Source organism: Amyelois transitella, chromosome 25 (genome assembly GCF_032362555.1).
Source record: "Amyelois transitella isolate CPQ chromosome 25, ilAmyTran1.1, whole genome shotgun sequence".
NCBI classification, from domain to species: Eukaryota; Metazoa; Arthropoda; class Insecta; order Lepidoptera; family Pyralidae; genus Amyelois; species Amyelois transitella.
In genome coordinates, this window is record NC_083528.1 from 36,289 (window position 1) to 60,973 (window position 24,685).

The 24,685-nt window shown below is 37.8% G+C and overlaps 4 protein-coding genes across 5 annotated transcripts in view; 1 reads left to right on the forward strand and 3 right to left on the reverse strand.

The window, feature by feature from the left end:
* Positions 1 to 19,740, reverse strand: part of LOC106139469 (facilitated trehalose transporter Tret1) — a 35,784-nt gene extending 16,044 nt beyond the window's left edge. Inside the window, exons 1-2 of the mRNA XM_013340923.2 lie at positions 19,468 to 19,740; positions 18,720 to 18,842 (exon numbers count right to left, since the gene is read on the reverse strand). Of these exons, the coding sequence (XP_013196377.1) occupies positions 18,720 to 18,842; positions 19,468 to 19,692 (348 nt within the window). The 5' untranslated portion in view covers positions 19,693 to 19,740. The remainder of the gene's footprint in view (positions 1 to 18,719; positions 18,843 to 19,467) is intronic.
* Positions 394 to 18,159, reverse strand: LOC106139472 (uncharacterized). Of its 2 annotated transcripts, XM_013340927.2 has the most exons (3): positions 17,736 to 18,159; positions 2,392 to 2,652; positions 394 to 931 (listed from the first exon to the last, which is right to left on the reverse strand). In XM_013340927.2, the coding sequence occupies exons 2-3, from the start codon at positions 2,650 to 2,652 to the stop codon at positions 446 to 448; spliced, it is 747 nt and encodes a 248-aa protein (XP_013196381.1). In that variant the 5' UTR covers positions 17,736 to 18,159; the 3' UTR covers positions 394 to 445. The 2 variants fall into 2 exon arrangements, with proteins under 2 accessions (XP_013196381.1, XP_060807641.1); XM_060951658.1 differs by lacking the exons at positions 2,392 to 2,652; positions 17,736 to 18,159 and adding an exon at positions 5,577 to 6,031 and having other exon boundaries at positions 418 to 931.
* On the reverse strand, positions 6,173 to 8,821 carry LOC132903393 (uncharacterized). Its single transcript, XM_060951657.1, has 2 exons — positions 8,070 to 8,821; positions 6,173 to 7,956 (listed from the first exon to the last, which is right to left on the reverse strand). Exon 2 carries the CDS (start codon positions 7,255 to 7,257, stop codon positions 6,229 to 6,231), a length of 1,029 nt encoding a protein of 342 aa, XP_060807640.1. The 5' UTR covers positions 7,258 to 7,956; positions 8,070 to 8,821; the 3' UTR covers positions 6,173 to 6,228.
* LOC106139471 (facilitated trehalose transporter Tret1) lies at positions 18,303 to 24,633 on the forward strand. Its single transcript, XM_013340926.2, has 3 exons — positions 18,303 to 18,521; positions 22,858 to 22,993; positions 23,336 to 24,633. The coding sequence occupies exons 2-3, from the start codon at positions 22,888 to 22,890 to the stop codon at positions 24,598 to 24,600; spliced, it is 1,371 nt and encodes a 456-aa protein (XP_013196380.1). The 5' UTR covers positions 18,303 to 18,521; positions 22,858 to 22,887; the 3' UTR covers positions 24,601 to 24,633.
* Positions 24,634 to 24,685: the final 52 nt, after the last annotated feature.

The window sequence follows — 24,685 nt, forward strand, 5'->3', positions numbered from 1 at the left end:
AAATCATAAAGATATAATGAACAATCATTATAAAATCGACTTAAGGAGAGTTGAAATATGATGTATCTGTGGTAAACAAGAAGAATGATAACTTAACCGAACGTAGAACATGAGTACAATTGAATATAAAAGAAATTTAGCTAATGTCTCGATCAAAGCAATATTAAAAATCAATGCGTAATTATTTTAAAGAACTTAGCAAAGGTTCAATTCACTAGGGCTCCTTAAAAATTTATAACAGTTTTGTTTTTCAGCTGGCACAAGCTTATAGCATGCCTTAGTAATTTATGTTTTTGATTTGTGAATTTTTAATTCACAAAAATATATATAATTTTTTATTAAATGCATTTACAGACTTAAGAATTTACAGGGGAGAAAATTTTATGAAAAACAAAAACATTTTCTTTTGTTTTAAAATTTACTATCGTTGTATATGCAGTTTATTTTAACTTACACAATGATGTCTAAGCGAATTTTTTTTTGATTCATCAAAATATTCCGTTTTCATTACAAGCGGGTCATCTCTGTCGTCGCTGGACGAAGGTTCTACCACTGTATAAGTTTTGTATTGCGATTTAGACGATTTCTTCTTTATGGCTTTGATTCTTTGTTCTTTAAGTACCCTTTGGATCAACTCCTGGCTCTCCAAAGCGTATATTAATGGAAGTTTCTTAAGTTGCAAGGCCACGTTGCGGCCAAATACATCAAACTCATCCTCATCGTCATACTTTGAGGATATTTTTGAGTGATCTAAAGACAATTTAGGTGCTACTGTCTCTTCATATTTTAAAGATTTCCTTTTTATAGAAACTGATGAAGGTTCCATTTCCGTCATTTCCAAACGCGGTCTTTTAATGTTTGTGACCCTCTGGTTTGGAACTGGACTACTTTCTCTGCTATGATCACTAGCATTGCCTTCGGAATGGTGAATCTGAAAATACAGTTTTTATTGATTTTAATATTTGATAATGTCTTGTACATACATACATACATAACATCACTACTTCTTTCCACTTGCCACGATCTCTGCATATTTCCTTCGCTTCATCCACATTCATAACTCTCTTCATGCAAGCTTGGCGGTTTCGGGTACGAAGATTGATCGAATTTGATCAAGATACGTTCGTCTAGGTCTTCCCACTCCGACCTTTCCCTCCACACTCTCCTTGTATATCTGCTTAGTCAACCTGTTTTCATTTATCCTCTCCACATGACCGAACCATTTCAACATACCCTTTTCTATTCCTGTAACTACATCTTCTTTCACATCACAACAATAATAATGTCTTGTATGCCTTAAAATAGTAAGAAGTGTTACTTTAATTTAAAGATATGACGAATATTTACAGCACTTTAGGTGATGAGTGTGTCAATGTCATTATGATGACCCCAACTAGCAGAAGCGGATTTTAGAACATACTCGAGTGATTAGTACAATAATCAAATATGAAAATGTACAAATTTAAGTGCTTCCCATGGGTGCCAACATTTAGCTATTATCAAAGGAAGTACAATGCAATACAATACAAATTATCTTTAATGCCCATAAAAAAAAGTATGCATTCTTTTGAGGTAAAATCGCAAACAAAATCTGCTACTACTTCATTAAGGTTGTTTGATTTTAAAATATTCAAAAACTTAAGTTTATCAACCATGAATTGCATGTTGGAATGTTTAATGCAGGCACAACTCTCGCAGTCTTTAATTTTAGGAGAAAGTATATGAAAAGGACGGTATTTTTTAAATGTGCTGAAACTAATTGGGCCTTCTTCCAAAATAAACTTTTCATGTAGTACACTAAGTTTATCAACTAAATATCTCTTCGGACGCTTAATTTTTTTAAATGTTCTATACTCTTTTTTGCCCGCAGTAGCACGGCTAACGTCATCTTTATTATAGAACCTTTCTACTTTATTTTTTAATAAACTGCTTTTTATTTTCTGGCTATTGTATTTTTTCAAATTGTTTTTTAACCCCAGACATGTTCTAATTTTTGATTTTTGTTTATATTTCTTTACAAAATCGTTGTCTAATACTTTTTTCAGAACAACTTTTTCAGCATTATTTGCACTTTTGAATTGCTTTTTTAATGATTCCGTTAGTACATAGTGCTCTAACACTTTTTTCTTGACTTCTTCTTTCATAGGCGTTTTAACATTAGTAATAGTATTATTTATGAATTCTGCAACTTTTTTCGTCGGTGTCATTTCTTCTGTGTTTTGCATATGTGTTGCTTTTTTTGACGTTAGTTCAGCTATTGCATTTTTATATTCATCCTGCATCTTGTCCATTTTTATTTGTTGCCTTCTTATTTTTTTCTGAAGATTTTTAAATCTTTTCCCCAATTTATCTACCCTTAAACGCAATTCAGCATATATTATGGTAAATTACCGAGTTGTTTTCTTGTAGCTTAATTGAAGCTTGTGATGTTGAGGGATCATTCCGGGCTGCATCTTTTGCTCTTTTTCGATCTTCTTTCCATTTTTGCCGTAATTTTTCTTTGTCTTCTTCGGTGTATGTACTCTTTTTTTTCTCGTAGTATTGTGCAGATCTTTCTTTAGCCTTCTTTTTTATTTCTTCTAACTTCTCTGGGTTTTGATTTTTCAGCCTTTCCCGATATTTTTTTTGCTTTTCAGCTGCAGTCATCGGCATCTGTGACATTTTTGCATTTTAAAACAAATCACTACTTCACTACCACTACTAATATTATAAATGCGAAAGTTTGTAAGAATGTATGGATGTATGTTTGGATGGATATATGTAAGGATTGATGTTTGTTACTCTTTCACGCAAAATCTACTGGACGGATTTTGATGAAATTTTGTACACGGGAACCTGGAATAGCACATACAGTACTTTTTATCCTGAAATTTCCACGGAAGTGGAAGTTATTACGGAAGTTATTAATAAAACGATTAGTAGGTACATTACGCGATAAAAACCCTTTCAAGGTTAAGGTAAGCTTTAAAATTATTTCATATAGGTCTCAAATAGTTCATATTTGTTCAACTAAACCAAAAAAAATGACATATCTTTTGGAGCCCTAAAATCCGAATACCTTTAATTTCAAATTATACTTTTCATAAACGAGTGAAAACGCTATCCGCCATGTTGTGACGTCATCCTCGCGATCGCCATCCTTTTTTTTGTGTGGGTAGTTGCAGGCAAAACACTAAGATAATTTGCTCTTACATTATTTATTTAATTTTAATTATTTATAGTATTATTTTATTATCAATTCTTATTCCCAAATATAAATAAACATTGTTTATGCCTATATAAATATTTATTTATTTATTTATTTATTTACTTTTCTTACATCTACCATTACAGACTTAATCTAATGCGATAGTGTATAATCAATTATAACATATTATCCTTAATGCTACCCTTGTGAATTCACTCAAACTGCAATTGAACAAATCTATCTCATTCGATATGAGATTGAGTGTGCGTATTGCGCGCGTCAGTGGAGCCTCCCGCAAGAGATTAGTCCGTGCGTGTGGAACCACCAACAGTGCTGGCCGGCGCCGGCGCCACACATACCTATCTGGCACTGCAAACCCGATTGTTGCAAGTACATCTAAGTGAGTAGTTATCCCTCTAATTACTCTCATCACGTACAATACAAGCGTCATACTCCTTCTAACTCTCAATTCGTTGTATCCCACCATACCTAATATAAATAAGGTTGGATACATTAACGGGTAGAATGGGTAGACTCCATACAACTTACTATACAAGTACCTTATAAATTTGTTTTGTACTTTTTCCAACATCAACTTGTACTTATCCTCATGTGGATCCCAAATAACTGAGCCCGCCTCGAGCTGACTCCGAACCAGTGCACTGTACAATGCCACGATTGCCGGTATGCTTGTGAAACTTTTAACTGTACGTAGTACGAATCCTAGATTTCTAAAGGATTTTTTACATACTTTAGTAATATGCTCCGTAAAAGTAAGACCTTTCGTAAAAGTTATGCCTAAATCTTTAACTGCCTCGACCTTTTTTAAAAGCTTGCCTTCAATATTATAATTATAGTGAATGGGAGCGTGGGCCCGTGAGAATGATATTGTTACACATTTAGCGATGTTAAATTTTAACTGGTTTTGTTTACTCCATTTTACCACGCTATCAATATCCCTTTGTAGTTTACCACAATCTTCTGGACTAGAGATCCGCATGGTTAACTTGAGATCATCTGCAAACAATAGGCATTTTGCATCATTCACTACCTGGGGTAAGTCGTTTATCATCATGACGAACTGCACGGGCCCGAGATTACTGCCTTGACTCACCCCTGACCTAGTAAAATAAGACCTAGAACGATGCCCTCCGTATTCTACATACTGCTGCCTATCTCTCAAATAGCTAGCGAAGAATTTCAGCAGTTGCGGGGTGAATCCAAAACGTGCCAATTTAGCTAACAGCTTGTCATTATCTACTAGATCAAACGCTTTTTGGAAGTCGAAATATGCTGTGTCTACCTGTCCTCCCCCATCTATTGTCGGGATTATGGATGACATATGACTCATCAGATTAGTGGCAGTGCTTCGAGCCGGTCTGAAGCCGTGTTGAGTGTCGGATAATTGAGCGCTTATCTGCGGGTATATGATGTTATTTACTGCGCTTTCGAAAACTTTGGCTGGTGTTGAGAGCACTGCCGCCGGTCTGTGACCTTCAATTTCAATTATTCTTGTTCCTTTTGGTATTGGGACTACCCGAGTCATTTTCCATCTTTCCGGAAACTCTGCCTTTTTTAGCGACATATTAAATAAATGTTGAAGAGGCCGAGCCAATACCATTCTGCAATCCCTAAAGATGAAGGGCGGGATGCCGTCTGGTCCTGTTGATTTCTTAGGTTTTAGCTGTTTCAACGCATGCATCACATCACTTAATTGAAGCTCATCAATTTGTACTCGAAAACTACCACTTTCTCCCCCAGCTTCAATGACCGCCGCAGTAACATCCAATACCGGTTTTTCTGTACTATACACCGACTCGAAGTAGGAGGCGAACTCTGTAACACACTGTTTATTTGTCAAAACTTTACCATTTTTCTGAATTTTTCCTGTGCCTCCGCTACTCTTTTTTGAATTGATGTAATTCCAAAACGATTTGGGATCTTCGATCATTAGGCTTTGTACCGATTGTTGATATTGCTTGTATACAAGTTTTATAAATTGTTTTACTTTTGCCCTACAATCTGAAAAACTATCATAATCAATGCGTAATTTACTCTTTTTCCAACGTTTGTGAAGTAATGATTTTTGTTTTATTTCATTAATTAATTCCGACGTAAACCATTTAGGATAAATGTATTTTCTTTTGTAATAGCTTTGTACTTTCTTTTTAGGTACACATTTATCTAAAATTGTATTAATTGTTTTATAGAAGAAGTCTAATCCCGTTTCCAAGTCTAAACTGCATATAGAAGTCCAGTCCACGTCTGCAATTGATGAGTATAACGATTTAAAATCAGCTTTTCTAAAATTCCAACCTAAGTCGGTAGTGGTCTCATCATCAATTGTAGCCGCGTCCCGGTAACTAACAGAATTGTGATAAACACTCACGAGAATCTCCAGCGGCGGATGTTGTAAATCCACAGGTACCAATGTCGATCCCGCAACACACACACCCACTCCCTCACATGTCCCGAATTTAGATAACACCAGGTCCAACACGCGATTGTTGCAATTACTCACCGTATTGTTCTGAGTGAATCCACAATAGGTTTCAAAGAACTCATAATAACTGATCACATTCGCCGAACAAGAATATAGGTTAAAATCTCCGATAACTATTACTTTAGTATACTTATCACACAATTGTTCGATAATTTTAAATAACACCATGTATTCATTATCACTACTTTTAGGTGGTATGTAGACCACGCAAATCAAAAATAATAGTTTATTGCGGAGGTATACGTTTGCACAAATCAATTCAAATACGTGATTATCAATGTTTATCTCGATACCCACTGGCCGCATTTCGTAACAGTGTGTGGCCACGAGACACGCGCCGCCTTGTTTACGCCCATCCGTTCTGTCGCATCTCAATATCGTGCACCCAGGTGGAATAATTTCTGAGTCATGTATAAATGAACAGAGACCCGTCTCCGTTATAGCATACAGATCTGCGTTTAACTCTGAAATGCCAGTGAAAAATTCTTCCAGCTTAGTTCGCAGCCCTCTCACATTTTGGTAGTATATATCTATAGATTTACTTGAATTTTTGGACTGCTTTGGGCTGTCTACGAAACCACACCCACTCGCAATATTCTATATTAACTGCCCAATTTTCTGGCTCGCACAGTTTTCCATATTTGCTCTCTGGCACTCCAATTATAAATGACGCGTAGTCTCTTTTTGTTTTGTGTACTACTTTCTCCACACTGATTTGAGTTTCCTTTCCACATATATCTCTTACGTACCTCTCCAGATTTTCTTTTGTGGTCTGTTCACTTAACCTCCAAACATGTAAGAATTTTTTGCGCTCGCTTCCTTTTATTTCACACTCGTTTATGCGACCCCCTTTTCTTACTTCACTGGTAGGATACCTACTCCTTCTCTTCTTTACCGTCATCCATTCTTCTACTACTGCTGTTACCTTTTCTTCTTTATTTTCCTTGGTAATTTTACTAACTGCCATGTTTATATTGTCCTCAGTATCCGCTGGTTTCGTGGCTTCATTTTTATTTTCTATGGAATATTTACTTCCTACCCGCTGCTTCTTAACCGCGTTTACATAAGATACGTTAGGCGGTTCTTCGCCCGTTTGACTACCACTTTTTTGATTTTTTGTATTATCCTTATGTTCTAGCTGCGTATTTTTCAACGTTAGTTTTTGGATCTTCTTCTCCAAAAGATTAATTATAACACTTGATTTTTCTTCACTTGCCTTTAACATCTTTCTTAGCTCCCCAAGTTCTTTCTCTTGGTTTGTAAATCTATTCAATAACAATGTATATTCCTTACTTTGATTATCCATTCTTGCCATCACTTCTAGTCTAAACTCACGCATTTCCTCCACTAGTCTGCTTTCTGTTTCTATACACATTGACTCATTGGGATTTACTCGATTGCCTCGCTCCGTGTTTATATAGGTGCTTGGAGTGAAACTTTTATTCATAATAATTCCTCGCACTGGTGTATTAGAATTATCCTTCCTGGGAACTGAACGTATGCATTCTGGACACCTCCATTGCTTTTTATATTCCACGGTTAGTTCTTCAAACTTTTCCTCCGACATCGCAAGGCACTTGAGATGATATACAGCCTTGGCCAAAAGTATTAGGCACCCCCAACTTTTATTAAAATAATGAAGTAAAACAAATTTTATTTTCTATATTTATTTATTTCTTAAAAATTAGGTTAATATAAACAAGAAAAGCTTAAAATCTAGTAGGTCCACCTTTAGATTTTATTACTGCACTGATTCGAGCCGGCATACTGCGTACTAACTTTGTACACTCATTCCTAGAAATACTGTTCCATTCTTAAACTAATGCATTTTTAATGCACTTTTTGATGAAATACTATGCTCCTTGATCCTCTGCTTTAAAATACCCCAAAGATGCTCAATTGGGTTGAGGTCTGGAGACTGCATCGGCCAATCCAGCACCTCAATATTATTTTCAACAAACCAACGAATCACAATCCCTGACTTATGACACGGTGCGTTGTCTTGCTGAAAAATGACGCCGTCTAGGTTGGTGTCACCGTAAATGCTTATTAGCGAAGGTATTAGAGGAGTTTTGAGTACTTGGATGTACTTTTCACTGTTCATACGACCTTCACAAACAAACATTTCACCAACGCCTTCGGCAGCCATGCAGCCCCAGATCATAATGCTACCTCCTTCGTGCTTGCCAGTACGTACAACGCAATCTGCATGGTATTCTGCGCCCATACGTCGCCTCACAAAGGTCACACCCGGTGTCCCAAAAACCTGGTTGAGGAAAAAACAATACCTATTAAGAAATTGATTATAATTTGTAATATTAGAGTGGAACTAAAAAGGAAACGTTCTTAATTATAAGAAAACTACTAGAATTGACTCACCTTAAAGTTAGATTCATCAGACCACACCACATTAACCCAATCTTCCTCTGTGAAATGTTGGTACTGTAAAGCTATTCTAGGCGCTTCTTTTAATTAGTTTCTGACAGCCTAGGCTTCTTCCTGGCTTTGCACCCTTTTAGGCCTGCTTCCCCGAGTCTTCTTGTGTCGGTTCGCGAACTTATTGACTTTCCAGCTTCATCTGACAAGGCAGCAGCAAGCGCGGATGAAGTTTTCTTCCTATTTTTCAGTGACTCTCGAACCAATTTTCTATCTTCGCGATCCGTAGTCACACGTTTTCGGCCAGCTCGTGGTTTGTCGTCGTGGGTACCGGTCTCAGTAAACCGTTTGATGGCCGACTGTACAGCGCAACGCGAACATTTCACCAACTTGGCGATTTCTTTCTGGGATCGCCCTTGTTCGTGTAAAAGTTCAATTTTCACTCGATTTTCAATAGTAATTTTACTTTTTTTGGGCATTTTAGAATTAATACGATGTCAATTTGTCACTCAAAAAAAAATTACAGCTCGTTTACTAGTTGAAGTCTAGAACACAACTGGTCTTATAATCACTGATGAGATTACAAATAACTGAAATCTTTTGTTTTCGGTGACCAGGGTTTTTCATGACCTCAAAATATGCCACCTACTGTGCCAGGTAACGTTATATGACCCTGACAATACATTAAAGATAATTATTTATTCATTGTTTCAATAGTAAACATGCATTGTGTATTTTTAAGGGGTGCCTAAAACTTTTGGCCAAGGCTGTATTTTCTTGCAAGCTTCTTGCGAACATTCCATGTACTGAATATCGTATATGACCGCATTGCAGCCATGGCATTTCGTTCCCATCTCCTCTGGGATGTCTTCCAAATATTTTATATTTTATTTAATATATTTTCTTGGAGCAGCCTCAAATCACGTCAGTTCTTTCGAACTACTATCTAATAAAAACCTGCACTAACCTATTATCTAATAAAAACCTGCACTAACCTGCCTATTGGACATCACTTTCACAACACAAAACAACTACACTATGGAAATGCTACAGTTGCAGCAAGTTCAGCAGACACAGAAGCAATTGGAAGAGTCACTGGCTGATCGTATGGCAGAGTTTGAAAAGAGGATTGCCTGTCCTCCACCAGGAGAGTCCGATGTGGTGAAGCAGGAGTACTCTGGCTTTAGGGTCTCCGTCAAAACCATCTTTCAGCTTTGGAACCAGCGGATCCTTGAGCTTACAAGCAGGGTGGACGCATTAGAGATGAGAAGTCGGCGCAAGGTAATACTACTTAATGGTATGGAGGAGACCACGGATGAGAACATTACACAGCTCGTGAGTAGCTTTCTCATAGATAAACTCCATATTCCAGACTGCAGTGAGCAAATTAAGTCCTGCCATCGCAAAGGGGTCAGTAAGCCAGGTCGTGCGCGTCCTGTTGTGGTCCGCTTTCACACCTCAAAGGCTAAAGCCAATGTATGGAAGAGGAAATCAGCGTTAAAGGGCACTGCGGTCAATATGTACGAGTTTCTCACACGTGCCAGACAGGATGTCTTCATGGCTGCTCGTAAGCACTTTGGGATGAGGCAGTGCTGGTGTCATTAACATCAAGACTCCGGCGGGTGACCGCGTTAAGGTGACCGCAGCCAGTGAGTTGGCTGCCTTGACTGTTAAGTTCCCAGCAGCAGTGGCTGAGGCCAGCAGTGCCTCGGGGCATTTGTCTGAGGCTGGGCGCCGTCCGCAGGTGCAAAAAAACATCACACGTCGACAGGCAAAAGCCGACAAAAGCTAATATGTGTTGCAGTCCTTTAATTTCTTGATTTTCTAGTAGTTATTTTCAAGCATCGTTATTTTTTTTTTTATTCGTTGGGTTGTAGGTAGATTACTCATTGTATATACGCCACGCCCTAATTCAAACATTTTTACAAATTGTAATTTCAAACCTACTTTTAAATTAACTTTAATTTAATTTCTCTTTAACGGGTAGAAAGTTTTCATAAAGTTTGTCTTTGTTCTGTTCTGTCTGATGAATGATGTATGTCATATGTCACCACTGTCTTAATTAGTAATGTCACTTATGTGACTTTTTCTCATTGGCACTGATATCTTGCTCATACAGCCATAATAATATGAAATAACTCTTTCTTTTTAATTATAATTCTTTTTTTTTATCTCGTCTTGTGTTTTAAACTTTTTCATGTAAAAACCGGCAGGTTATGCAAAGTATGTAGATGGCATAATATTATTATATAATTATTTGGGTTTAATATTGTATAGTTCGTAAATAGCAAGTATATATATTATTCTTATTATTATTATATAATTATTTATTTGAAGATATATATATATATTTATGCAGAAATTTAACGACTTAAGTTTTAATGACTCGTTTTTCTCTGCTAGTGACTCACTTCATTCTAGCTTTGCATCCTGTGACTCCTCTGATACTCTGGGTACATTCGTTTGTAACGCATTCCAGCCTTTCCCTAAAAATTTTAATATTTGTCACGTTAATGCCCAAAGCATTGCGGCGCATTATACAGCCTTTCTGGAGGCCTTTTCTTCGGAGCACATAAGTGCTGTCCTAGTCTCAGAAACCTGGCTTAAACCTAGCTTACCATCCACTAGTGTTTCACTACCTGGTTTCGTACTTATACGAAATGATCGTGTTGGTGCGAGATCGGGTGGCGTTGCCATATACTTACGTAGTAATATAAACTACCGCATCCTCTCCATGTCTCCATCTGAATATTCTGCATCTATGGAATACATTCTGTTGGAAGTCTCCATTAATGGTGTTAAAGCAGTACTCGGTGTTTTCTACCCTCCCTCCTCTAAAGTCAATTACTTTTCAACGTTTGAGTCTCTTCTCGAATCGGTTTGTTCGGATTACGCTCATCATCTGATCCTGGGTGATTTCAATACTTGCCTCTTAAAAGGTGATTCCAGGTCTTCTAACCTCTTAGATATAGTCAAGTCAGTCAACTTCTCGATTCTCCCGTCTGGGCCTACCCACTTCACAGAACATGGTCCCACTACACTAGACTTGATTATCACTTCCGCAGTTAATTTAGGTGCCAGCCACGGACAGACTCCAGCACCAGGATTTTCACACCACGACCTAATTTACGTTTCATATAAAATTCGAATACCAAAAATTAAGCCTACGATTCTTCATCTCCGTTGCTTCTCCAAAATGAATACGGATAACCTAAAAACTGACGCCTCTATTATTGATTGGTCTTCTGTCATAATGGCGAGTACAGTTGATGAGAAAATCTCTCTGTTTAACAATAAAATTCTATCTCTGTACGATGTACATGCTCCAGTTAGAGCCATCAAAGTAAGACGACCACCAGCTCCCTGGATTACTAACGGAGTTCGTATGGCTATGAGGCGTCGTAACTGTGCTTTTCGTAGATTTAAACGTGAGCGCACCGATGAAAATTGGTGTATGTATAAGGCTGCAAGAAATCGTTGCAATCAAATGTGTAGAAACGCTAAACGTCAATATTTCACTGTCAACATTGAAAATGTCTCTTCAGCTAACCTTTGGAAGTTTCTTAATTCACAAGGCATAGGCGAAGTGCAGAAACCTTGCTCTAATCTCAATTTCACTTTAAATGATATTAATAATCATTTTAGTTCTGTACCTTTATTAGATATTAACGTTAAAAATTCTACTATTTCTTCTATTCTTGCTCTGCCTGTCTCTGACTGCGATGTCTTTCAATTTTCAGCTGTCTCCGAGGACGACGTCTATAAAACTATCCATTCCATTTCTTCTAATGCCGTTGGGCCTGATCGTATTAGCCGCGTGATGATAATCCATATACTACAAGCGGTACTCCCTATCATCACGCACATTATAAATTCCAGTCTTACGGAAAGTTGTTTTCCTTCCTCGTGGCTTGCTGCCTTTGTCCGTCCTATCCCTAAAATTCCTGACCCTACCCGCTTGAATGATATCCGTCCCATTTCTATCCTCTCCTTTCTCTCTAAAATCCTAGAAGCTTCAGCCTTCAACCAGCTTTCTAATCATTTGCTCGCTAACAGCTTGTTTGATGATTATCAATCTGGTTTTAGGCCAGGCCATAGCACTACCTCTGCAATGCTGCATGTCACTGAGGATATTAGAGTAGGAATGGAAAATAAGCAAGTTACCTTGTTAGTTTTGATCGATTTTAGTAACGCCTTTAACACGGTCGACATCGATATTCTGCTTGCCATCCTTTCCCGCTGTAACGTATCGGCCTCGGTGATCGCCTGGTTCTCTAGTTATCTTCATGGTCGTCGGCAGCAAGTTTGCAACGGGGCGGATTCATCCGACTGGTGTGATCTGAAGGCTGGCGTTCCTCAAGGCGGCATTTTATCTCCTATCTTATTCTCTATTTTCATTAATCTTCTCTCTTCTCATTTGTCTTGCTCTTACCATTTTTATGCAGATGACTTGCAGCTTTATACTCAGGTCAACGTAGATAATTTATCTCAATCAATTTCTCTATTAAACTTAAATCGTATCTTGGAGTGGTCAAATAATTTTGGAGTGCGTGTTAATCCTGTGAAATGCCAAGCGGTAATTGTAGGAAGTACATATCAGCTCAACAATATTGATACGAGTAATTTACAAGCGTTGATGTTCGATGGTATCAAGATTCCATTCAGTTCAGTTGTTAAAGATCTTGGTCTATATGTTGATAGTGAACTCAGTTGGAATTCTCATATCGTCAAAGTCAGTCGCAAAGTTTACGGTACTCTACACTACCTGCAACGTTTAAAACACTTCTTGCCGGTTAAAACCAAGGTCATGCTGGCTCAGGCATTAGTCCTTCCCCTCATTGATTACGCTGATGTGTGTTATCTGGACATAACCGAGAAACAACTTAACAAACTTGAACGACTTCTCAATAATTGCATTAGGTTCATTTTCTGTCTTCGTAAGTACGACCACGTCTCAGATTATCGTTCTCAGCTTAAATGGCTGCCGATCCGTCAACGCAGGAATTTAAATATTGTCTGTTCACTTTATAATATTCTCAATAATCCCCTTGCCCCTAATTATGTCAAGTCTAATTTTAAACTTTTAAGTTCCACTCATGAAAGAATCCTGCGTTCTTCTAGTAAGTTGTCTCTTGCAACACCTTCTCACCGTACTAGTTTTCTCTTCAATTCTTTTGCCGTCACTGCGGTCAGACTTTGGAATGCGCTGCCTGAAAACATCAGAAGAGCCCCAAGCCGCGCTAGCTTTAAGTCTCTTGTGTACAAGTTCTACTTGAGTCTTCAGTAAATAATAGTTATATTTGAGTCTCGCTGCTTATATTCCTATATATATATATATATATGTACATGTATATATATTTATATATATATATTTATATATCTATTAGTACATTGCATTATATTTGTGTATTTATTATTGTATTCATATATATTTATTTATTTTTCGTTTCATGTAACATATATAATAATATGTATTATTATAAGTACCAATAGTAAATAATTTATGTTCTGCTTCCCTTTATTTTGCATCCACCTAAAATTCTCTGTTTGACCCAAAGGTTGACTGTTAGATAATGCACTTAGCATTAAGTCCACCCATTGTGCTTTTACAATTGTATTTTGTACAATAAAGGTTAAATAGATAGAAATAGAGATAAACAATGTTGACAACGAAAAAGCACTATGGACTAGCGACAGTCACGCCAGAACGCGAACGATAGTAGGTTATTGTTCCGGCCGAGGATAGTAGGTAGGTAGGTACTTACCTACTCACTTTTACAGGTCTTCAGACGAATTGAAAAGATGATGACGTCATATCATGACCGACAGTGTTTTAGCGTTTGAAATAAAAAACACATTTTATAAATTGTTTGTAAATTGCTGCCGTGTGGTTCCCGGCACCATTACAAAAGAATAGGACCACTCCATCTCTTTCCCACGGATGTCGTAAGAGCCGACTAAGGGATAGACTTGGGATTCCTCTTTAATGTAAATCCCTGCCAATCTAAGGTCTGCCGCGCCGATGGATGCATGGCTAGGGGCGAGCCTAGTCTCGAGCGTGCCACTTCCGCCATGGGGTTGGGCGACCCCCAGGTAATGGCTAGCCTTACCCTGGCATGCGAGGCTCTGCTGGGGCGGACAAAATTTTTCCCTAGCGTCTCGTGGGAATCGCATGGATGCAAATTTTTTGAAAGAGCACCTAGATGGCGGCGATGGTGTCCGCACCCCATCACGTCTCGTTCCCGGCGGGAGCGGTATGCGGTCTGCTGAAAGCCGCTTTGCGACTATGAATGTAAGAGGAGGAATGAAGGATAAGATTGAGGAAGTATGCCAGATGATGGATGAAAGACGTTTGGATGTGTTGTGCGTGAATGAAACGAAGCGGAAAGGATGCGACGCGACGCAGCACGGCCCTTACACGGCGTATTGGTCTGGAATTTCCAGTACCAGCCGAGGCTGTCAAGGGGTCGGTCTAATTCTTTCTGCACGAATGGCTGAGTGCGTGAATGAGTATGAGTGTGTCAGCCCTCGTCTTCTATGGATTAGGCTGAAAGTTGGAATCACTCGGATCTTCGTTCTAGGTGTTTATGCACCTTGGGATGTGGGTTCGAGGGGTACAACATCAGCAAAAAGCGAAAACGAGGAGTTCTGGAATAGTGTAAGAGAAGTATTGAAAGTTACCAAGCCAAATGAGAAGATTATTATGTTAGGTGATTTTAATGGATGGGTGGGTGTAAAGCGTGATGGATATGAAAAGGTGCTTGGTGCGTTTGGTGACGAAAAGGTGAATGATAATGGAAGAAGTGTATTAGAAATTTGTCTAGAGTGGGATCTTTTTGTGTCGAACTCAATGTTTCAACATAAAGAGATCCACACCTACACAAGAGTGGAAGGTATTTTAAAAAGTATGATAGACTTTGTGATTGTAGATGAAAGATTGAAGAACAAAGTGCTGGATACCCGTGCATATCGCGGTGCTGGCATTGACTCGGACCATTTACTGGTGATATCCCGGATAAGGGGTATCTTCAATCGCTGGCGGCACAGGGTAAGGGAGCAAACCAGCGCTTTGGAAAGAGTAAAAGTAGAAAATTTGCAAGATATGGATGTAGGTAAGAAGTATATTAATAGACTGAAGGATGAATTTGAAGATTTAGAGGAAATGAGCGATATTGAAGATGGATGGAAGGAATTTAAAGAAAGAATTGTGAAAGTAGCTGTTGAAGTGTGTGGTGTAAGTAGAAGAAGGAAAGGAAAAAATCACAAAAATGCGTGGATGAGTAAAGATGTGCAAGAACTTGTGCGATTAAAGAAGAAAGCATGGCTGGATTTGTTAGCAGCAAAAGCTAACTTAAGAATGCAAGAGGTTATAGATGAAGATGTGAATGAAGCACGTAAGGAATATAAGAAAATGAAAGATTTGGTTAAGAAAGCTGTGATTAGAAAGAAAGAAGAGTATAAAGAGGATTTTGATAAAAGGCTATCAGAAGACTTTCAGTCAAATCTGAAAGTATTCTGGAAATCCGTAAGGTCAGCCCGAGGAAATACTATAACCAGAGAGCTGACTAGGATCAGATGCCAGGATGGTAGCGTTGTGAAAGGAGAAGAATGTGTACTAAAGATATGGAAGGACTATTTTGAAAGTTTATTTGAAAAAAAGGAAGGAAATAAGAAAGATTACTGCTATAGCGAAGAAAAAGAGAATGAGATGGAAGGCGAAATTGAAATGTTCGAAATTGTGGAAGCACTTAAGAGTATGAAAGCGGGAAAGGCTGCTGGGTGTGATAGAGTGTCGGTCGAGATGCTTAAAGCAGGAAAAGGCGTAGTAGCTAGTCAGTTGTACTGCCTTTTCAATTTGTGTTGGAGAAGCGGCCGAGTACCAAAAGATTGGTGTAAGGCTGTTATCGTGCCACTTTACAAAGGAAAAGGGTCACAGCTGGACTGCAAAAATTATCGTGGTATAAGCCTGCTTAGCGTCATCGGCAAATTGTATGCTAAGGTATTGATTAATAGAGTCAGGAATGAAACTGATGACAAAATATGGGATGCTCAAGCGGGATTTCGAAAGGGAATGGGATGTACTGATCAGGTCTTTTCCTTGCGGTGCATAGCCGAAAAGTTTTTGGCCAAGAGTCAAAAAGTCTATTGCACATTCGTAGATCTGGAAAAGGCCTATGACAGAGTTGAGAGGAATGAATTGTGGTCAGCACTTTCTATGCATGGGGTGAGCAGTCTCTTAATACGAGCACTGAAATCCTTATATGAGGATTCGAGTGCTTGTGTCAGGATAAACGGAGCGCACACTGAGTGGTTTAAGATTGAGAAAGGCGTTAGGCAAGGATGTGTTGCGTCACCGTGGCTGTTCAACCTATTTATGGATAGCTGTTTGACAGATTTGAAAGAGTCTAAAAGTGGATTAAGGATGAATGAGTTACTCGTCAAATGTCTGCTCTATGCCGACGATCAGGTTATACTGGCGTCATCAGCGGAGGAGTTACAGGAGATGGTAAACTGTATGCATGAAGCTTTAAAAGAGAAAGGAATGAAAGTGAACGTAAGTAAAACTAAAACACTGGTTTTTGAAATGGAGAAAGAAATGACAGCATGTAATATTTTGATTGGAGGAGAAAAAGTGGAGCAAGTGAAAGAGTTTGTATATCTAGGATCAAAGTTTACATCAGATGGCAAGTATGATAGTGATATTGAAAGGAGAGTGAACGCGGGGAACATGGTGAATGGAGCTTTGCATGCCTTTATGAGCAGTCAGAAACTATCCAAAAAGGCTCGACTGGCTGTGCACAGGGGCGTGTTGGTCCCGACATTAATGTATGGGAGTGAAAGTTGGGTATGGCAAAAGAAGCATGAAAGCAGAATAAATGCAGTGGAAATGAGAGCGTTAAGGAGTATGATGGGTGTGAAATTGAGTGACAGGATAAGGAACAGCGTGATACGGGAATGTTGTGATGTGAAAGAAGATGTATTAACAGGAATAGAAAAGGGTATGTTAAGATGGTTCGGTCATGTGGAGAGGATGAATGAAAGCAGGTTGACTAAGCAGATATACAAGGAGAGTGTGGAGGGAAAGGTCGGAGTGGGAAGACCTAGACGAACGTATCTTGATCAAATTAAGGACGTCCTGGTAAAGGGTCAGGTCAAAAGTACCCGAAACCGCCGAGCTTGTATGAAGAGAGTTATGAATGTGGACGAAGCGAAAGAAGTATGCAGAGATCGTGGCAAGTGGAAAGAGGTAGTCTCTGCCTACCCCTCCGGGAAAGAGGCGTGATTTTATGTATGTATGTATGTTTTATAAATTGGATTTCAAAATTCACCTTGCACTTTTAATGATTAAAATAATAATAATATTTTGTTTTCCTAAGCCATTAACTGCAGGAAATACTTATTTAATATATGAAATTAAATGAGTCAAGTAGCCTATTGCACGAGTCTATGTACGAATCCTTACATCACTTAACGTTACGTAACATACAATCAATGTTACCGATAACATAGCAGTATCCTAGAAGTAACGCAGAAGCAAGATTTTTTAGGTTATAATTTACCATAACTCGATCATTCGAGCTAAATTTAAAACAAAACACGGCTCATGCATAACTTATTCACTAAATAATACTTTCACATGAAAATAGGAGTAATAAACCAGTTCTTTACCTTTGAAATCGAATAAATCCCGAATGACGACACACACCTGCACTCACTTTTTGTCAAACCCACCACAGTAAACAAAATGGCGTTTTTTTTTCTTTTTGTCTATGGACACTTAAGTGTTGCCAGTATCGATACAAAATATTACCAAAATGTTTTACCTTAATTAGAGGTGAAATTGTGGTAACATACAAAATTGTAACATATAAGCAAAAATATGGGGACAAACATTTAAATTGCGATAAAAAAATTAAATCTACTTTTTTTAAATAATCTCATATTATTAATTGGCTGCTTAGTTTTGCGTTCTGTAGGTTAGTTCTTGTGAACTTGACATTCAATAAATATACTACGAGTTTTGTAGTTCTCTAGTATTTGGATGATAAAAAAGACAACGCGATTTTTGCAAAATTTGGAGGACTGGCCAAGTTGAACACACTCTAAAAGTTAAAGTATTGAAGTGTTTGAACTTTTGAAATTAAATTATATAGAGATAAGAGCTACAAAATATAATTATGAGTACCTTAGTAACGAGAAGAATATAAGAGTGATTAAGAACAAGCCGAGCCTCGAATATTTGGTCCGGCTTATGTTGGTAACAGCTGGTTGAGGCTGGCAACACCGACGATCACCTTCTTTGTTTAAAGGCGATCTGTCGTGCAATGTAATGGCGAGCTCTCTGCTGCTTCGCCCGTTGGGATGACGGCACGCTGTTGGGCGTGTCATTGATGCTACGGGACGAGGAACGTGTGGAAATGTTGTGCTGCCGCCGCTTATTTGATAACGTTTAAGGTATATACTTATCCTATTATGAATGTTCTGTTATCTCTTTAGAAGAGTGATGCGTAAAGACCGTAGCATGGTGGGGAGACTATTATAATTTGTCCACAATAAATTTAAGCTGGAGTATAAAATATATGGATATGTAACACAAATATAGCCTTTGTTTACACTAAGTACTATTATTTACATGTATAACCCTAATCGTACCTCCACTTGTGACTCCCCGTGTCGGCGGAGGGCGTCTCCCGCGGGCTTCAGGAAACTGAACGCGTCGTAGTACCACAGGGTCGGCACGTACTCTTCTTCCCCACTTTCTCTAGAGGCTATGACCTGGGATATAACAAAACAAAGTTAATAAGAAGACAGAAGAAAATATGTTGAAAGTATATATTTTTTTATAATTAAAAAAGAATACGTCGCACTATGACGCATTAGTACCTAACCTTTATACATTAATTTCAGAATACGGTTTCTTCGTCCAGCAATGTAGACGTAAAAGACTAACAAATTTATCGTTTTTGTAGTATTACACCTATATTTATTGACGGCCTCTGTGGGGCAGCGGTAGTACGCTTGTCTGTGACACCAGAGGTCCCAGGTTCGAAACCTGGCCAGGGCATGATGAGAAAAGAACTTTTTCTGATTGGCTTGGGTCTTGGATGTTTATCTATATAAGTATTTATTATAAAATATAGTATCGTTGAGTTAGTATCTCGTAACACAAGTCTCGTACTTACTTCGAGGCTAACTCACTCTGTGTAATAGGTCCCGTATATATTTATTTATATTTATATATAATTATTTAAGAACCACATAATACACGTACACACACATACACATACACACACACATTTTACGTTTTCATACCTTACGGGTTATACCTACACAGCCGATAGACCGGGACACAGCTGATCAGGATTTCGAAATAACTTTTAATACTTTTCTCTCGACTCACCTTTTTTAATTCCCGTAAGTATGTTGTTTTCATATTTTCAATTTTTTTCTTCACTTGGTTAAGGTCTGCCTTTTCGTCAACACGTTTATAACATTCAAGTAAAGCTTTGTAGCCATCTAACCTTATGTACTTATTTGCATAGTTTTTATGAGATCTATCGTACAAATACGGCATATCTCTATAAAGATATATTAGTTTAATTAATATATCTTTTTCACGCGGCATGTTGATTTCAAATCGAGTAATATGTACACGTCTGTAACGTAGCGCCGCCGGGCGTCAACTGAGCGCAAGCCGCTATTACACCACCCAATTTAAGAGACTAATTTAGGTAGAGATGTGACCACTTAGAAAAACCGCTATAAGACCATTCGATATTAAGACTGTCTAAGTCTTAACAGTCATTTTTGTGCGTCTCAGCCAGCGCCCGTTCAGACTACAGTAATAGCGAGCAGCAGCAGTAGACTCTCAGACATTCTTAATATCGCGTGCAAAGGTGTAATAGAGACCAAAGACAAGATTCGATTTAAGGATGAAGGATCACTTAACATAAATGAAACTGTCACAAATCTATTAAAAATATGACTATCATTTTTTTTTAATTCAACCGAACTCTTAATTTGAGACATACTACATTCATAATAAGTTATAATTTTATATCAACATTCGTGAACAAGCCCCCATATCTAAATACTTATTCAATATTCATTAGTAAATAAAGGTCATCAATATTTGAAAATATAAATAATGGATCAATAATAGAATTATTTTTTATTTTGTATTTTGTATTCTCTAAATCACACACTCAATCAACTCTAATATCAATCTTTAAATTTTAGGAACTGATTTAGATTATGTATGAGTCAGGCGGCGTTTCATCGACTTGATAAAATGCTACGCCCCTACTTTGCTAAATCGGTCCCTACAAATTTGGTCGTGTAATATGAAATCGATGACGCCGCCGCCACGCTAAATTGGAAACAATCTAGGCGCTGTGGGCTTTGAACTGCAAATGAAATCGAAAATGAACTAAACTAACGAAATCTATTTTTCATGACCCTTAATGATAAGGGTTGTCCACCCTTAACATTTCTTTTAAATTAGAAATTACTTAAAAATTATTTATATGGCAAAACAACGTTCGCCGGGACAGCCAGTTAATAAATAAATGAATCATGAACTTTAAGGGTTCAAACCTTATAGGTAGGTAAGTAGCCCATTCTTCATATCTTTACCTATTTACCATGTAGGCAAAGTAAACAACTAAATAAGCCTTGTCAAAATTAGTCCAGTATATAATGAAGATAAGCAAATAACTAGATACGGAAATTCTCCCTAAATCTGGGTGATGTTTCCTCCACAATAAATAATTTTTCCTTTTGAAAACCTGTGCTTTATGCGTTGTATTGACACTTTAATGAATAACTCAAAAAAACAGAACTCGGTACACGCGATTGACTGATTATAATTTAATTGTATTGTGAAGGTGGAGTCGACATTATGATGGCGGGAAATTAAAACGACGTTGAACTGCATTTTGCGCTCTTTTCTCGGAGTTTAGCACGGTAGTGCAAAAGCCAAGTTCGGTAAATTTTGGCATTTTATGCTTTTTCATTTCAAAACTAGTAGGTACCTACTTAATTCAGAAAATAGCCCTTCACAGACTCTTTTCGCTTCATCTAACATTTCAATAAATTAAATTTAAGTTATATCTAATATTAGTATTTGTCTAAAAGCTAAAAGCTACAAAACTACCTAAACACTTAACCCCCTATTAGGCGTCCCCTTGAAGGAACAGAACGAAACGCTCTTCCAAAGGGACGCCCTCCCTAAAAGGGTTTTTTAGAGTAAAGGAATGGATGAGTGACAAGAGACGGAAACAATTGTAAAAAACTAACATACTGTGCCGACCCTGCGTAAAGAGTGGAACAAACACAAAGAAGAAGGAGAGGATTCCATCTTCTTTTCTATTTCCTTCTGGCTTCTTGGCGTGCTCTGCTTTGTCTTCGATTCATAATTTGACTTTATTTTTTGGTTTCATCTATCTATGCTTACGGAACAAATAATGTAGGTACGTAAGTGCATCTGTTTATCTATTGATCTCTCACGCCTTGACCGCTGGACCGAATTTCATGATTTTTTTTTTTGTAATTTTTATGTAAAGTTTACTATCTAACTTCGGTCCCGTGAGAATTTACAGAAATATTGCGACATATTGAGCATTTAAAATGGGTCCAGCGGTTAAGTTTTGAAAGTAAAAAATAAACTAGAAATAGAACCCTTCGCATTTTTAGTATTAGATTTACGGAACTTGGCAGGCTCTCAACTGACTTTGCTTTTTTGTTGTTAATAATAATTGCTATTGTTGATCTTGTGAATTGAGGTGATGCTTGTAAATAATGCAATGGTAGGTGAATTTAGTAGTGGTAGTGGTTTCCTTGGGGCAACAGGTTTCAGACAGGACTATGGCCATTTTATTTAGACAGGTAAGTAGTTAACAGTAGGTACCTATTTAAGTCGGAAATATTCATCATATTATAAAATAAAATATATTGGTCTAAAAGAGATATATGTATATTGGTATTTATTTACACACATTCACGTCTTTATCTCTTACGAAGTTTTCAGAGCTAAGTTTTGAAAAAAAACTGAAAGGTTACGTTCAGAGTGTGGAGGGAAAGGTCGGAGTGGGAAGACCTAGACGAACGTATCTTGATCAAATTAAGGACGTCCTGGTAAAGGGTCAGGTCAAGAGTACCCGAAACTGCCGAGCTTGCATGAAGACAGTTATAAATGCGGATGAAGCGAAGGAAGTAGGTATGCAGAGATCGTGGCAAGTGGAAAGAGGTAGTCTTTGCCTACTCCTCCGGGAAAAAGGCGTGATTTTATGTATGTATGTTACGTTCAACTATATAGAATAATTATCTATTTGTTTCCTTTGAAAAATTAGAGCATCGTGCAAGTTTTTCATGACAGTTTTTAGTCCAATAATTTTATTGTCAACAAAAGATGTACATATTCAGTCGGATTCCAATTTCCATGTTGTCAAAGCTAGGTCCTTACTTCTCTCAAAAGATGTAGCGGACTACCAGCTACACAGTACTTAACACATACCTAAATAAATCTATTATCGCTTCGAAACACCAAGTGTAGAAGAAGCGGCGGTCATACCTACATGACTATTAAATAATTTTGTATGTAGACTCGTTTAGTATATTCCTATCAATTTATTTGCAAACTCTTAATATATATAGAAAATACCTAGTATGAAAAAGAAAAAAATACTAGACTAAAACAATAATGTAGTACAATGCCGGACTTATTATGAAGAAGAAATCTCTTCCAGTCATCCATTACTAAGAACGAGACGTGCGATAATAATGGTTTCAGTGGCGTGTGGTGTGCGGGGTGCTGCTGACCATGCTGGGGCAGGGCATGATGCTGGGCTTCCCCTCGTGTCTGCTGCCGGCGCTGCTGGAAGGCGACTCAGGGATCAAAACCGATTTGGAAACGGCGTCTTGGCTTGGTAGGTTACTTCATATGTAGTTAAAATATAATAATATATCTTAAAAGAAAGGAATAATATTTGAGGACGAGGTAAATTTAAATTATATAGTTACACACTACATCATGTCTGTCTTTTACCGGGTACCGGGAAATAATTAAGAATCAGAATTAGAGAAATTTTAAATTTAATGCAATTCCGTTAGTAAGCCATCTAGCTAAACGTAGTATTCGAATCTTTTTTTTACGGTCGGTTTTATCTATGTATAAGTTTGCGATAATTTGAAAATAATATAGCGTGAGAAGTCTTTTAAGAATTATTGAAACATTATAAGTAATAACTTGCATTTTCATAACTTTTCAGCATCATCGGTCGGGTTGTCTAGCGTCATCGGCTTCTTGTCATCTTCGTACCTCATGGAGCCCTGCGGCAGACGCGCCGCGTTCGCGCTGGCCACGACCCCCGGCGCGCTGGGCTGGCTGCTCGTCTACTTCGCGGCAGACGTCCCCGCTCTGATGCTCGGGAGGATCCTCGGCGGGATCTCCGGCGGCGCCACCGTCACTCTTGCAGCCATAGTTTTAGGAGAATACACCAGTCCAGAAAATAGGGGAATGTTCTTAAATTTGAAATCAGCGTTTGTATGCGTTGGGAGCATGGCTGTCCATATTCTTAACAATTACTTTGATTGGAGGAATATTGCATTAATTGCTTTATTCCCTTTTGTTACAGCCTTTGGTGTAGTTTGCTCCTGGGATGAAAGTCCGTCTTGGTTGGCCTCTAAGGGATATCTGGAAAAGAGCGAAGACGTTTTCTTTAACCTAAGAGGACGAACCGAAAGAACTTATCAAGAATTTACTGATTTGCTGAAATTGCAAAAAGAGCAGTTAGCAAAACAGAGTTGTTCAAAATTTAAAAGCGTCGGGAATTTTTGCAGTACATTAACGAAAAAACAGTTTATGAAACCATTATTAATAGTCGTTGTTTCTAGTATTTTGTCGGAATTTAGCGGCAGACATATATTTCCTGCTTACGCTTCTCAAATAATCGGAGAAATAACTGGAGACAAAACACAGTCTTTCTACTACACGTTATCAATAGACGTAATAATAACATCAAGTATTACTTTTTCGTCAGTTTTAGTGAGAATAATGAAAAGGCGCATATTATTACTTTCCACGGGATTATTATCGTTCCTTGTTCTAATTTCTGTCTGCGTCTATTTACATTTTACGCCAAAAGATTCAGTATCAAGCAACAATACTTGGATACCTTTGTGTTTGCTTGTAATTTATTTTATAGTTGCAAATTTAGCTTGTACACCTTTTCCGTACATAATAATTGGAGAGATATTTCCACTAGTTCACAAAGGGATTGGCGCAGCAGTCACTGGAATATTTTTATCTTTACTTTTAATGATCGCTTTAAAAATCACACCATTCTTGTTGACAACTCTGAGTGTTGACGGAACTTTTTCTATTTTCGCAGTAGTTATAGGTATTTGTCTGGTTGTGTTATATTTCATTCTTCCGGAAACCAAAGACAAAACTTTGCCTGAAATTGAGAAAATGAATATCGATGATATTGAAGGCCCTGGCTACAAAGCAGTTGAAAGAGAAATCATTAACTAAATATTGTAAAATAATAAATTAGATTTAAAAATATTCAAAATGGTTTGTATTGTAAATTTCCCAAATCTACAGATAAAGGCCTCGT

Coding starts and splice junctions, on each gene's coding strand:
- LOC132903393 (XM_060951657.1), bottom strand. CDS start 7,257: ATGTCGGAGGAAAAGTTTGAAGAACTAACCGTGGAATATAAAAAGCAA.
- LOC106139472 (XM_060951658.1), bottom strand. CDS start 5,996: ATGCGGCCAGTGGGTATCGAGATAAACATTGATAATCACGTATTTGAA. Junction 932..5,576: donor ATCCGCCGCTGGAGATTCTC/GTGAGTGTTTAT, acceptor CTGTATTTTCAG/ATTCACCATTCCGAAGGCAA.
- LOC106139471 (XM_013340926.2), top strand. CDS start 22,888: ATGCTGGGGCAGGGCATGATGCTGGGCTTCCCCTCGTGTCTGCTGCCG. Junction 22,994..23,335: donor GGAAACGGCGTCTTGGCTTG/GTAGGTTACTTC, acceptor ATAACTTTTCAG/CATCATCGGTCGGGTTGTCT.